This window comes from Pseudopipra pipra, chromosome 2 (genome assembly GCF_036250125.1).
Source record: "Pseudopipra pipra isolate bDixPip1 chromosome 2, bDixPip1.hap1, whole genome shotgun sequence".
Lineage (NCBI taxonomy): Eukaryota > Metazoa > Chordata > Aves > Passeriformes > Pipridae > Pseudopipra > Pseudopipra pipra.
Genome location: NC_087550.1, coordinates 29,822,740 through 29,838,099, shown reverse-complemented (window position 1 = coordinate 29,838,099; position 15,360 = coordinate 29,822,740). Strand labels below are relative to the sequence as shown.

Below are 15,360 nucleotides of genomic sequence, written 5' to 3'. Positions count from 1 at the left end.
AAGGCAGAGTGAAAACTCTACCAGTGTTTGGTGGCTGTCATACCATGTGTTGACCTTTCTCTTTTAAGGAAGGAGTAACACAAAATGCAGATTTTTAAACTGCTTCCATAGAGTACCTAGTAAATGTATTACCATTTTTCAGGAGCAGGGAACGTTCAAGCTCGGGAACACCCCAAATAGCCTGACTGGATGAAATTTTTATCTTCCTCTGCCAGAAGGACACAAGAAGCACATCTCTCTTGTAAAGAGAGCCTGATGTGACTGAGCCCCAATGTGCTCATTCCCCACCTTCTTGAGGTTATCACTTCTCAATTCCAGAGTTTTGCCAAATGGCTGATAGTCTAGCAGTCATCTGATCTGGATCATCCATGACTACAGCTATTTAAATTCTGCAAATGTGCCATCTTGAAATGCAGGAGGTACATTTGGATAATCTCAAACTACTTCCTAAAAGGAATATTTGGGACTCTGGTGGTGGAGAGAGTGTTGCGGAGGCAGTGAGCGTGCACATATTAATGAACATAGGTACTGCATGTGCATTGGACGAGTTACAGTGATGTATTTCCCAGTCAGTTCAATGCAGCTGCCTGGGGCAAATGCTGCTCTAACACAGGGCTGTAAAGGAATGCAACATTACCCTCCAGGGGAATCTTCAGATACTCCCCCACACACCTCAGGCCCCAAGTAGAGACAAAGGAGAGGAAAGATGTGATCACATTCTGAGGAGAGACATCAAAGTGAGTTTTATCTGCAGTTTATCAGAGACAGGAGATGTAGAACATAGACATATGGAAATAAAATAACAATTCAGAGGTTCAGCTACATGATCCCACCGCATTCTGCAGCCCTGCTTTCTTCTTTAGGGGTTAAAATTCTCTCTCTTCTGCTTCACCAGAGTCTTCCCTCACTCTTGGTACTTCCAACTTCCCATCTCTAGAGTAGGATGTAAAGGGGTTACTTGTCATGATCTGAACCATACAGCGTCCTGGGTGTGGAGTTGCAGGCTAATGAAACGTGTTAGAGCAAAAACAGCTGTTAAACAGTGATTGATGTGCAGGGCCGTAGCTTGGTCTTTCTGCAATGGTGAGAGGAAGTCCTGCATTACACTGTGCTGCTAATATTCTTCTCTGCTGAAGTCTGGCTTCTGTGAAGGGTTGAACATGTGAGTTCATCACTAAAGGCACCTTCCAAGATTCCTTGCACTGATTGACGTACCTTTGCCCTGAAGTCCCGTCCCACAAAAACATAGAGCAGGGGGTTGATGCAGCTGTTGGCATAGGCAAGTGCTGTAGAAAGGTGATCCCACAGGATCAGTGATTCCGTCAGTCCTGTTCTAAGACTAGGTACAAGGGAGAGAATCCCAACTACATGGTATGGAGCCCAGCAGGTGAAGAACGCAGCTACCACGAGCACAATTGTTCGCAGCATCCTGTTGTGCGGTTTGCTAAACTGATTTGCGCGAGTTCTGAAAACGATAAGGACGTAGCAAACTGCCATTATGCCAATGGGGAGCACAAAGCCAAAGACAGCCCTAGTGATGTTTATTACCACTAAGGCAAGGGGTACAGAATAATCACCGTCGTAGGTATTTCCCAACGAGTCGTTACCATTGTAGGCTAGAGGTGAGTATTCTTCCCATGACTCATTTACAGACTCATTTATATAATCTAGCACCTGATCGTCTCCAAAACTGTACCCACACTCAGTTTTGCCATCGTAAGTGCTTGTCTTACGGTAGTAGAAGACAGGACAGCAGAAAATGAAGGCCAGGATCCAAATGCCACTGCATATTAGCGATATAAATTTCACTGTTCGATGGTTTTGACACCAGACTGGTTTCATGACAAGGAGGCACCGGTCGATGCTGATGGCCACGAGTAGGAAGACACTAGCAAACATGGTGAAGATTATGACTGATGGAATGACTTTGCAGAGGAACCAACCATACAGCCAGTGTTCATGGAGGGCCAGGTGAACAATGAAAAATGGCAAGGACAAGCAGCACATGATATCAGCCACAGCAAGGTTTAGGAACCACACAGTGTTCACAGACCTTTTCATTTTCAGACCAGCTACCCAGATTACCAATCCATTGCCTGGGATACCTGTGATGAAAACGATGATGAAGATAGCAATGGAGACAATTGATACCGATGCATAATATACAGCAGCCTGTTCCTCTGAACTGCTATTGCCCAGGAGCTGAGGCATTCTGCAGCTATAAAGCAGAGAGCAAATTAGTAGCAATTCACATTCTCCTCCCCAAATTCTTCTCTTAATCTTTCATGAAGCATCCTGAGTCAGGTGACAGTACAGAGCTGTGAGGATACAAAGGCATTGGTCTATACAAGTTTGTGCTAAAGGCTTACTAATGTGCCCATTGTACACCTTCATCATTCTCGTAGTGGCTAAGCTACATAAGCCCCACTGTTCAAACAGCTGTATGCATTTACATTCTCTTATCTCTGTCACCCCCTTTGATATCTGGCTCTTTTTAGTCTCCAAAGTGGTGTGCTCTGTTCATATGGCCATGCTGTCCCGAGGTGTTTCCTGTTGCCTTCCTGCTTTGATTACACTTCTCAGAAAGGGAAATCCGGGTTTTTAAGTCCTGTTCCCTTTAAAACAAGCGACTTCCTCAGGCATAACCAGTGAAATACATCTAGGCTAAGAAAGCGGTGCTTGTCTTTATGAAGTAAACCTGCTCCGCTTTCTGGACATCATAAATAGAACACAGAAGACAGCAACTCTGTTGCTAAGGGGTATTTTAGGGCTAAGGGGTATTTTAGGGAAGTCTCAGTAACCACTTCCTTCTCCCTTGCTTGTATTCTGACCTGTCTGCTGGTTCCTTGGAAAGCTAGTCTTGATGAGGAGAAAGGCAAGAAATTAATGGTTAAGGTTCTATGAAAGGCAAGAAATGAATGGCTTAAGAAGAACAGAGATTTATTTGTAGAAATAAAAATGAAAATACAGAGTAACAGCAGTAAGGTTCTTGAGCCATTTTAGATATAAGAGGTGCCTTATTGCAAGACAATGAAGCTGAGCTACCACATATTAAGTGACATGTTAAAACTATGAGAATAGTAGAGGAACAATGTTAATTGCTCAGTTATTTTTGGACTTAGATATTAGTAAATTTAGAAAGGAAAGGACAACTAGCAAAGCCAAGATAGAACTGAGAAAAAGTGCCCGATCTTCATCCTTTAGGTATTAATAGATTTGTCTATAAAATGCCTGTTAACTAAATCCTTGCTGAATCAATGAAAGTAGTTGTGTTGCTGAAAGGTCCCTAAAATGGTACTAAAATGCAAGGAAGCTGCATAGTTAAGAGCTGAATACAGCCTGCAGAAGCAACTGAGAAGACATGAATAACATAACTGACCCTCTTTTTACCTCTCTTATGCCAGTACTTAAATGACAGTCAGGGACTGTTTTGTGCAGGACTAAATATCAATCTTATTAAAAAAAATTAATTCAAATCATCCATCTCTTTCTTGCATAACATATAGTCTAAATGTGGAGCGATGCATAAGTGTTAGAACTGCTTCACCAGGAAGAAAATTAGATTGTAATTTACCAGTTTTTGGTAATAACTGCTAAGAAGTTTTAGATGAGGGTGACCTGCAAGAAAAGCTATGAAAGAAGTCTCTGGAAGACTTAACCTAAAGCTGGAGTCTTAACTTAAAATTCTAGCAAGTTTGTTCCATTTCCTGTGGTCTTGCTGTTACATGCAGAAGTGACTTTTACAGGGACAGCTGGAGAACAGTGCTGCAACAGCTGAATCTTGTTGCCTCCTCATATAGTTACAGAAAATGGTGTGAAGGGGATAGGGAATCAAGGAATGCTGTAAAGACAGTAATGCAAGTCCTATTCCAAAGTAAACGGAGAGATGAATCAATACAAAGATACTGCCCACTCTGTGTTTTCAAGAGTGCTAAAAGGGCTGAAATGTTGTCCAAAAATGGAAGAGGGAACTGGAGGAGAGAGAGAGGTTTTCGGGAGTGAATAATAATAAATTGCAAGTAGAAGAGGAAAGCAGCTTATGATACTTACCTGAGTGAAGTTATTTCAGTGTGTCAGGGAGCAAGTACCATCAGTCCTGTCCCTGGAGTTACTGAAAAAAGAAACTCACATGACATTTTAGGAACTGCTTGTTGTTTCCTGTATGTGTGTGCCAAGTGTGTTCTTTCGCCCTGATGGAAAGGCTTAGAATGATTCATATTTGAAGTTTTAGATATCATCTGCTCTTTAAATAAACAGTCAAACCAAAAGAAGTTATCCTGATACTGTCAAAATAAAACAGTAGCCTAAATAAAACATTAATAGAAAGCAAAGGAATAATGTGCACAGACCTATACTTTACTAGAGTTTCCATAAGACAACTGAATGACATCTTGCCTGTTGGCATAGTACTGACATTTGATATAATTCATAATTCCAAACTCTGCCATGTTACTGTCAAATGTCTGACCTGTTGTCTTGTAGCAACTTCCATGTTTTATCAGATCAGCACATTCACCTAGTTAATCCCATTTTTCTAGGATTCTTATCAATCCAGATCAGCCTCTGTCCCATCTTGAGACATCTTAGAACATTATATTCAGCAAACCATGACTGGTCATGTCGAAGGGATTTTAATCTGACTTTTACATTTCAGGGTATTTAAACTCTATTTTTTAAGAAGGAACTTGACTGACAGAAAGTTAGAAGTGGTTAACTGAAATGCTGATTGCACAAAATGAGGCAAGACGATAAGAACAAAAGATCTCTAGGGCAAGACATTTCCCCTCACAATTTGGCAAATCAAGACTGCTAGCAGAAATGACAAAGCCCAGACATTCAAGAATCAGCCTCAGTATTTTGGTTTTGGTCTGGAAAAGAAACCACGACAGAGCAAAGTTCTGTCACCTGTATCTCTAGAAGGCACACTGCAGTCGTCTGGTGGCCAGGCCTTGCTAAGTACTTGCTTTCCTCCTCACAACTGTGCATTTAGGGACTCTCCAGTAACATGAAGTACCCACGGCGTTGCCCTGGTACTCCCCATATTTCCCTCTTTAAAACATTCACTGAATGACTCCAGGGCATTTCTTTACAGTGTTGAGTAAGCTCAGGTAAGCACAAGCTTCGGACACCAAGTAGGGAACAAAGCCTGGCAAAACTGGTATCAACATAAAACCTACATAATCAAAAAATAGCCCTTCACAATAACAGGGTCTCAGTACTGGATGAGTGTTTGGGTCAGTTTTTTCAGTGAAAGAAACATCATTTGAAATAGTATATGGTCTGTTTTGTAAAAATCCTCATAATTCTTAAGTTATCTAAAGAGTAATTTTGTGAGACTGGTTTCCCCTGTACCTTCTGCGCAGAAAAGGAAAATTCCAAATGTTGGGTACAATGAAGTAGGTTCCTGGGCAATGCCTTATTTTTTCTTAAATAGGCAAAGCAAAAGCCCAAATGACTCTTTTGCATGGTTTATTATGAGGCTACCTACAGATTGGCATGAACAGTGCATTTTACCCTACTTGCACACCTCACATGATTGCACATTGTGGAGTTCCATCCAAGATTTCTGCTGTTCCTTGTTTTTTGTTCATTGAAAATTTCTGTGTGGGAAAAATATGGATTCTTCATTGCTTTCACAGTCTGATTTTAAATATATTCTACTTCAAGATTTCAACCTCACTGCTGAATTCTTAAAAAAAAAAAAAGGTAAAAAAAATTAAAACCTTTAGCTTTTATCAGCAGGGCTTTATAATTTCTTGGTCCAGAGATGCCTGTTTGAACCAGGCAAAAGAATGTTATGTTCTCTGCTGGTTAAGTCTCAATGGAAATGGATGTGAGGTGTATTCCTGGAGTCCTGGTGCTGCTTGCGAATTTTTTCTCACATGCCTTACAACAGCTGGCCCTTTGCCACTCTCTCATCCTAGAAGGACCATAGGAGGACTGTAGCACACTGAATGACAGCACAGTAAAGAGGTAGGTAAAATTTAGTATTGCTAATTGTGAATCACTGAACTTGGAAAAGCAACTGTAACTATACAGAGGGATGTACTCCAGATGAGTTATTAGAACTCGAAGAAAAAACTTAGCAGTCACTGCAGGATGTCCTCTGAAAAATCATATCAACACACAACTCAGTCCAAAAGGTAAATGTAATTGCTTCTTGAACAATGAATGCTGTAGTAGTCCCCGATCTTAAAAAGAATTATAGAATCAAAAATAATGAAGAAAATTATGACTAGACAGCCATTGCTGGGAATGGCTTCTTTTGGTGGACAAGCTAAATAGATGAGAATGGTTCACCTAGGAAAAAGAGACAGGTGACAGTATGAGAGACATGAATTCTTATTTGAAAACAAAAATTTACATTTTTTCATATTACACAATCAGATTCATAACTCCAGGGATGATACGGGTAACTAGAAGTATAAATAAGTTTTAAAAAAATTAGATGAGTCCATAGAAGACTATAAAAATATTTATAAGAAATGCACTAGACCCCTGGCCCTCAAAGCCCTTACACCACAGATGGCTAAGCTACTATACTAGGGAAGTGTAATTCTGTGCTGTTTTACAGGCTTTCTTTAAGTTCTTCTGCAAGGTTTACCTCTCATTGATGTCTTCACCTCAATTCTGCAGTCTGACAAGCAATTTAACACTGGCACAGTGCAAGGAGGGAGGCTGAGCTGCCTCTTACACATGTATCTGCATTGAGTGTGGGTGCCATGTATTCCTACTGGCTCCTGCGCATGCTGATTCAGCACAGTCGCCGAGTTGTCTTTATTAGTTTCTTCCTTATCTTGGGAGTGTTGCCAAATGTCCTTGTGGCCCATGAATTCTGCATTGTGTCCACTATCAGTGGTACATCCTTCTCCCCCAAGCTTTGCTAACTTCCCCTGAGGTCTGAGGTTATTGAAACATGTCGAGCCCTAACAAGGTACTTCTAGTCACAAGCAATTTGTCTTTCTAGCACCTGGACATCACTTAGAGCTTGCTTGTTAGCTGCTCTGGGTTTCACGGATTAAATCTCTCTTCTTGTTGATTAGGCTTGAAAGTATACAAAGATCAAACATCAAAGAACATCCTTTCTTAAGAGATTTTTACATATTCCGTATTTTTGCGACAATTAGGCAGTACTCCGCTTCACAACCCCCTCCTCATTTCCTGGAAATTCCTGGGCAAATTGTTAATTTTTCTGACCCTTGAGATGTCAGCATCACTGCTAGTCTTAACTAAATCGATAAATAAAATAGTATCTACACTCTTATTTTCGCCACATTTTTGGGGAAGCCACACTCCTGTGTGGCATTTTCATCAATTCCAGCAGCAAAACCTGTAGTGTTTTGCGCCACGTTTTCTCTTGGTTTGCCGTTTTACCAAAAAGCCACCCGATCCCAGCACCACAGAAAGTCCATGTTCACTCAGAGCCCCAAGTCTGGCCCACGGCTGCAGGGGAGCAGCCCCTGGGGAACCCACACAAGCAGGTCGGTGTCCGTGTGGCGCCCCAGACAATCCCGCTCCTCCGGCCATCCCTGGGGACGGCGCCCCAAGAAAACATGGCCGCGCCAGCCCCGGCGCGGGACCTGCCAGGTTCCAAGATGGCGCCAGGCCCCGCTGCTGTGTCAGAGGCGGCTCCAAGATGGCGCCCTCCCGCCCCTGGGCCCCGATGCCAGTATCCAAGATGGCTCCCTCCGCTTCTCTGACGTTACTCGCGTCCCGCCCTGCCGCCCCCGCGCCCCCAGGCGGTGTCTGCCCTCATCAAAGATGGCGGTGGGCAGTACAGCTGGTCATTAGGCTACCGCTGCTTGCTTCTCGCCGGGGTTCGTGGCCGAGATGGCGGCGGCCGAGTTGGAGTACGAGTCCGTTCTCTGCGTGAAGCCCGATGTCAACGTTTACCGCATCCCGCCTCGCACCTCCAACCGCGGATACAGGTGAGGCAGCGAGCGGCGGCGCCCGAGATCGCCCCGGCTCGGCTCGGCGCGGCGCGGCCCGGCCCAGCCCCTGGCCGCAGGGCAGCCAGGGCCCCGAGCGAGGTCCTGGGGAGCCGTGTCCCGCGGCCGCGAGCAGGTCTGGCCCGTTCCCTGAGCCCCCGCCGGCCGCAGCTCGGGGGGACCCGCCGCCTCGGATTGCCTCTTGGAGGTGGTCTGCGCCTGAAAGCAGACGCGTGCGCTCCGTGCTGTGGAGGAGCAGGGGCTGCTCCGTCAATCAGGTGCAGGAGGTGAGGGCGCCTGAGCACCTTGCTGTTCCAGGCAGAGCGGACCGTCGCTCCGGGTTTGCTCGGTCAGCGGGGATATGACTGATGTGCTGTAACGGCGCGTTGGCTTTGGCCTGTTCGCTCTGGCAGCAGCGGGGAGGAAGGCGGGAGGAGTTCGGCGTGATTTTTAGGAAGAGGCTGCAGGACCAGCAGGTAGAAATGCTGTCTCTGATTAGCTGAAAGCAGTGGCGTGCGGTTTTAAAAGCTGTGACCGCAGGCCTGCTGGAGAAGGAGATTTGTGTACTCCCTGAACTTGACAGGCTGTTGGTGCTGTGGATGTTGTAGCAGGCCACGGATGTTTGTTCACAGTTGTAAAATCCTGTAGGTTTTACAGCACCAAGTCTGCCAGAGTTCAGTTATTGTTTGAACAATGCTTTCAGGCACATGGTGTGATTCTTGGGGATGTCCTGTGCTGAGAGTTGAACTCTATGATCCTTGTGGGTCCCTTCCAACTCAGAATATTCTATGATTCACTCGGCGGGTTTTTTTCTCTCTTTCCTTTTTTTGTTCCTTCACAAGACTGTGGTAAAGAGTTTGATGGGCTAGTCAGCACGTATGGTGTTTTATCTGGTGTAAGCCAGGTGCCTACAGGTTCAGAAGTACTTCTTATTAGTTTGCAACAGTAGGGTAGAATAACGGTGTGGCTTTTCAGCATGCTATTAATTAATTTTTGGGGTCTTCCTGATGCTCACAAGTCACTTATTAGTCACTTGTGGATTTCCTGTTCAAGAGAGTTTCTAGGCTTCCGTCTCCCCTCTTCTGTAGGCTTATAAATGTAGAGAGTTGATATTCTTTGGACTGTGTCTATTTCCCTTTATCCAGAGAGGCCAGTCAAAGTCATGTGTTGATTGGCAGCAACAGAGAGGAACTGAGACCCAACGTGTTGTTTGGGGAGGGAAGTGGAGTGAGGCAGTTTCAGGTGTTGAGAGTTTGGGAGCAGAGACTTCTTCTGAGATGGTTGGGCAGAAGTAGAAGGGTTGCTGTATGGTCAGTGATCAGCTGCTTGTCCTTTCAGGGCATCTGACTGGAAGCTGGACCATCCAGACTGGACAGGACGGCTTCGTGTCACCTCCAAAGGCAAAACTGCTTACATAAAACTGGAGGATAAGGTTTCAGGTAAGGCAAAGGCTATGCCTTGGCAAGACTGCAACTGCGATTGCTGCTTGTGAGCCTACTCAGAGCTGTGTGGCAGCCCTGGCCACATTTAGCAAGAGGTTGCTCTCCTTAACACTTGATTCTTTGTCTGCAGGAGAACTCTTTGCCCAGGCTCCCATAGATCAGTACCCTGGCATTGCAGTAGAGACTGTGGCAGATTCCAGCCGCTACTTCGTCATTCGAATTCAGGATGGGACTGGTAAGTTGAGGGACAATGTATGTGCCAAGTGCTAGGGGTGGAGGAGACTTAGCCTGGTGGAGCTGGGTGTTTGCCAGGTGGATTGGAACTCTTTTGGGAGTGCTGGCAAGGCCGGGGAGTGTGCCTGGAGGAGTCAGAAGCTGAGATAAACAGAGGAGGTTCTCTACATTGTACAGAGCCCAGGGGCTGGGAAGGAACGTTTGGTTTCTGAGTGTGCCCCATGGGAAGAAGGGTGTATCCTGAAGGCTAGGAACAGTGAGCAGCTGGTGTCCAGCTGCAGCTGTGTTGGAGGGAGGTAGCACAGAGTGATTTAGGAGAAGCAGAAGGATTTTGGAGCGATTGAATACAAGGGCCCATTTGCAGGGCACCTCCAATGACTCCTCCTATCTCCTTGCTAGGACGAAGTGCTTTTATAGGCATTGGCTTCACGGATCGTGGTGATGCCTTTGACTTCAACGTCTCTTTGCAGGATCACTTCAAGTGAGTTGTGCTTTTCTGGAATGCTGTTTTTCCTCTGGCCTGTAGAACGTGGTGGGTGGTGGTGCATGGTCCTTCAGTGCAGGCTTCCCTGGGATGGTCCTGAAGCCCTGCTCTAGCAAGGGACACTTGAGTGTGCTGCCAGCAGGGTCAAATCTGTAAGTCTTAAGCTTAGGTCCTGTGATGCTCCAGGTGCAGTGTTACATAGTTTTTTGGGTTTGTGGTGGTCACAACTTTTTGCTGTACTACAGTGGGAGTAGGGAGGCAGCAGGTTTGACAAGGCAAGGTAGTTTAGTGGGATGGGGAGAGAAACCACACATTTTTCTGAAACCCTGCTCCCTTTTGCCACAGGGTTTCATGTCTTCCTCTCTTCTTTTTAGGTGGGTGAAGCAGGAGACTGAGATCTCCAAGGAGTCCCAGGAAGCTGACACACGTCCCAAATTAGATTTAGGATTTAAGGAAGGGCAGACTATCAAACTAAACATTGGGGTAAGCAGACCAGTTTACTCTGCTTCTTTCTCTGGATGTGCCAGTGGAGACTCTTCTTTACATGTCCTTTTTTTTTCATACAGAACATGACAACAAAGAAAGGAGGAGCAGCCAAGCCCCGTGCGTCTGGATCAGGTGGCCTAAGCCTGCTGCCACCCCCACCAGGAGGCAAAATTGCAGTCCCTCCTATTCCTCCTCCTTCTTCCACAGCCATTGCCAACCACGTCACACCACCCCCTGTGCAGAAATCCAGTAATGTGAGCGGTGCAGGTAAACATTAGCACAGAGCAAATGATCAGGCACCGGTAGGTGCTTAGAGAGAGCTGAGATCTGCTGCAGCAAACCCATGTTCAGCCTCGTGCCAGCAGTGCCCTGTGAGACATGGTGTGTCCCTGCTCTCTTCGGCAGCTCTGGTGCCCCAGTGCAAGAAAGACATGGGCCTGTTAACCTGGGTCCTGAGGATGATCATGGAAATGGTCAGAAGGCTGGAACACCTTTCCTGTGAAGAAAGGCTGAGAGGGTTGGAGTTGTTCAGCCTGGAGAGGACAAGACTCTAGGGAGACCTCATTGTGGCCTTTCAGTATATAAAGGAATCTTGTAAGAAAGATGGAGACTTTTTACCAGGGCCTGTAGTGACAGGACAAGAGGTAAAAGCTTAAACTGAAGGAGGGTAGATTTAGATTGGATATCAGAAATGAATTCTTTACAGTGAGGATAGTGAGACCCTGTAACAGGTTGCCCAGAAAAGCTGTGGGTAGCCCTTCACTGGAAGATTTCAAAGGCCAGATCGGGGAGGGCTTTGAGCAACCTGATTTAGTGAAAGGTGTCACTGGCTCATGGCACGGCAGTTGAACTGGATGAGCTTTGAAGGTCCCTTCCAACCTAAGCCATCCTGTGATTCTGTAATGGAGAGGTCACTGCAGTCTTCTGGAGGCTGTACTAAAAATGTGACCATGCAGAGGTGTCTGGAGAGCTGATGATACCCTCATGAAGGCAGAGACTTTAGCAGTGCTGTACGCAGGTTTGAGTGAGAAGAAACCACAAGCTTCTGAATAGGGCTTGTGTTGTTCCAGAGCATGGTTTTTAGTGTTAAGGTGATGTCTGTTTGGCAACTGTTATGATTGCTGAGCCTTATGTCTACTGGGAGAGGTAATAAGTCACAAATCTGCCAGTTGGTGTGGTAAGTGGAGACTGAAAAGTTTGATGAACCTTTGCAGTGTGAGCTGGAGGCTCTGTGCACGTTCAGTAAAAGGTGATGCTGTTACAACAAAACCCTTGAAAAGTCACTTCCTTCTTCTGGAAGGACAGCTGGAGTCCTTTAAGATTTTCTGCCCCTGCATCCGGGACTTTGTTAAAGGTGACAGTTTAAATGCCTGTGGGGTTTTCTTTTTGATTAGCTTGATATTTTTTTTCCTTCTCTCCTCCCATAGATATTCTCTTAGACTTAGATGCTCCTGCATCTGCATCCAAGGCACCAGTACCAGCTACCACAGACCTCTGGGGAGACTTCAGCACTGCATCCAGGTAAACTGATGAAGGGAACGCAAGAAGGGTAGTGTCCTGATGGGCACTGGAAGAACCATAAGTTAAGAAGTCTTATTAGATCTGCCCATTTGACTCTCCTTTCTTTATTGCAGCGCTGTTCCCAATCAGGCTCCTCAGCAGTCCAACTGGGTCCAGTTCTGAATGATCAAAGCAGTGGAATGGGGCAAACTGATGACCAAGAGGCACTAGAGGCACCAAATGGGATCAGAGGGGGCACAAACCTCTCTAGTCTTCAATCAAAAACAAATTTGGACAATCTTTCATTTTTAAACCAGACCTTCACTTCAGTAAAAACTTACTATTTTTGATCCCACTGAACCAAAAGAGAACATACGGACTCCTCCCAAGATGGGCAAGGAGGAGAGAGGTAGCCTTATCTCTTCCACCTACTTGGCCATTAAATGGTACATCCTAGCTCTTTTTCCCTGTCTTTCCATACAGGGGAAGCAAGAATCCTAAAGAAGGTGGGTACAGGAGTAGGCTGATAGGTGCCCCCGAGTTCCTTGTCCTCTAAATTTTCTCTGGTTAGGCTGTTGCTTTTTGTGGCTGTTTTCAGTAGTGACTCCAGTCTTTGCAGCTTGCAGTGCTGAGGACAGCTGCATTTGGCTGCAGCTGGTAAATGGAACATGTAAGGAGATAGTTCTTGTCTCAACACGAAACCCTGTTGGATTAATTACATCTGTGGTGAGGAGTGAACCTCCCCCTGCACACACTACTACTTGCTGTCTTTGGTGCAGTTCTTGGTAGTGCTTGATCTTCTTGTGCTCTTGTGGGAGGAGTCACCCAAGTCCTTGAGCAGACCTGCTGCCACTGCGCTGTAGCTCCTTGGTGGGCACCGTCTCCAGGCTCCTTATTTGGCTTGCAGGTTCACTGGAGCAACTTAGCTCATTTTAACTCCTTTCTCCCCGTGCAAAGGCCTCACTGTCACTGAGCTGTTTTAACTGGAAATAGCTTTAAAAAAAAAAAAAAAAGGCTGGTTGTTATAATTTGGTAGCTACTTGCACTAGATGACAACCAGATAATTCCCACCATTTAGCATTTCATGTTCCTGCATCACTGTCCTGAGCCCTGGCCTTGTATGTGACTTGGCACTGTGTTACAAGTATTGCATATCCATGCCACAGTAGGAATTACGGTGGGACAGTGGATTATTTTCTGGTGAAGGACAGTCTTCTTCCTCTTTTCAGCTCACGCTTGCCATTTGGATAAGAAATGTATAGTAGGCCCAATCTTGAGAACTGGCAGCAAAATTCTCCCGCTTGTATTCCTTATAGCTTTTCTTCTGGGGCTAACTTTGTAGAGATGTGAGCTGGTTATTGGAACTTGGATTTTTTTCTTAAATTTTTAATGTGCCCCAAGCCCCCTCTATTTTCTGTGTGGTTTAGGGGGTTAGAAAGAAGATAAAGGGCCCTTACTCTCTGCTTTTCTCTTTGGGAGAGCTCCCTGAGGCCCCTTGATGTGGATGCTATTTCATCTTCAGTGTATGAATGTGATCTGGGGTGTAAGTCTGTGATTACTCTGGGCAAAGCTCGCAGGGCAGGCTGAAAACCTCACAATGCTGGCTACCCTTCATGCTGGCTCATAAGCCAAAACACTAGCTGGGAAGGTGATCTCAGTGACTCTTGGAGAGCTGTACCCAGTTACTGGAACACTAGGGTTTTGGTGCTTCACTGGAAGGCTTCTTCCTGTTTTGAACACTCAACACAGCAACACTTTTGTGTCTCTAGCACACCTCCGCAAGTAAACTTTTGCCTTTGGGCAAAAATTTTCTGGTGAGGCTTTTAAAAGAGTAGTTAGATGTATGCACCTTGTACTGGCCGAAGGGTCTCTTGTCATTTTTGTCTTCTTATTACACTGAGGGCATTTTGGAGACAAAGTTTCACTTAGACCATCCCTCTGGGAAGCAACATTATTGGAATAGCTCTAAAGCTGCTGCAGTTCCACTTGTGGAAGTGGGGACCAGACTGCTGTTGGATGTATTTTAAGTAGTCGTTTAATCCTGATTCTCTTGCTCTCTTGGTGTTTCCCCTTGCCTTCATAGTCACTCCTGCAGTCTCACTGCACTTCAACTTCCTGCCTCCTGAACTTGTGGATGGCTATAGTCTGCCAGTAAAGTCATGGACTCTGCTGGTTGGCTTTTTGTTTTGTCGTCTTTTGTTTGCTCAAATCCTAGTGAGGTCCTGTCATTTCAACTATGTATCAATTCCCCAACCAAGGAAGTTCATGGCACCAATTAACAACTAACTAGGAGCCTCTTCTGTATTGTCTTAGTTAGTATTCTGGAGATAATATATTATGTATTGAAAAGCTGAAGAAGCAAAAATTAAAGATATATGTATATAAAGCATAAGATGTACTGGTGCAAATGGTAATTAAACAAGTAATATTGGGGAAAAGAGTGTCATGAATCTTCTGAGTTGTCAAATTGTTGTTGCTTTGGAAGCCTCTAGATTGAAAGTCTTCATGTCTCCAGCAAGATCCTTGTAGCCTACTTACCCTTCTGAATATGTGTTATGACCTGCAGACTGGACAAGAGCAACCTCAGGAATGAATGGGTTCAGGACATTCTGTCTGGACAAAGAGGGAGTAGTGTGGAAGAAGGACACAGAAATGACATGGCCGTTCCAAATGGGGTAAAACACCACACAACACCAAACACAAATCAACAACATAGAAACAGGCCTGACTGTAGGTGCATATGATGCTTGATAAGAGTGTGGATAAAACTACAAGTGAGAAAACTTAGTTGCCCTGACATTTAGCATTTCAGACATTAGAGGCATTTACAGCCTGCAGATACTTTGAGAAATTATTCTTGCCATGCTGGTAGATGGGAAGCAGTCTCTGCTGACTGCAGAGGTGAGCAAGGTGAGCTTTGTCAGGAGCAGCAAGGGCAGGCTGCTTGGAAAGAGAGGGCAAACTGGAAGCTGAGTCACAGCAGGGCAGGCAGGGGCAGTGGGCTCACCAACAAAGGAGCAGTCCTGCAGTACTTGAGCACAAAGATCAGAGCCCGTCAGGGTGAGGGTTTAGATCAGCAGGGTATGTGGCCAGATGTGGGCATGGCTGCTCTAGCTCAGGCAGGGATCAAGCGTGAGACCCTTAGCTGTGATAAGCCTGCAGGCCAACTTTGCTAAGGTTTCTCAAAGCCAGACACCTCTATTACTTAAGCTGGACCTGAGTCCAGGCAGCCAATCTGCCAGAAAGTGGGGAATATGCTCAGGGCCCTGATGTTCTATCAAGCCTG

At 45.5% G+C, this 15,360-nt stretch overlaps 2 protein-coding genes across 2 annotated transcripts; one reads left to right on the top strand and one right to left on the bottom strand.

Moving 5' to 3' along the window:
- Window positions 1–707: 707 nt before the first annotated feature.
- Window positions 708–7,734, bottom strand: C3AR1 (complement C3a receptor 1). The gene is made up of 2 exons (XM_064644772.1): window positions 4,051–7,734; window positions 708–2,218 (listed from the first exon to the last, which is right to left on the bottom strand). The coding sequence occupies exon 2, from the start codon at window positions 2,209–2,211 to the stop codon at window positions 1,102–1,104; it is 1,110 nt and encodes a 369-aa protein (XP_064500842.1). The 5' UTR covers window positions 2,212–2,218; window positions 4,051–7,734; the 3' UTR covers window positions 708–1,101.
- A 1-nt stretch (window position 7,735) lies between these two features.
- On the top strand, window positions 7,736–14,512 carry NECAP1 (NECAP endocytosis associated 1). The gene is made up of 8 exons (XM_064644790.1): window positions 7,736–7,928; window positions 9,267–9,367; window positions 9,501–9,605; window positions 10,004–10,085; window positions 10,463–10,571; window positions 10,655–10,841; window positions 12,002–12,095; window positions 12,209–14,512. Exons 1-8 carry the CDS (start codon window positions 7,831–7,833, stop codon window positions 12,255–12,257), a joined length of 825 nt encoding a protein of 274 aa, XP_064500860.1. The 5' UTR covers window positions 7,736–7,830; the 3' UTR covers window positions 12,258–14,512.
- The last annotated feature ends 848 nt before the right edge of the window (window positions 14,513–15,360 follow it).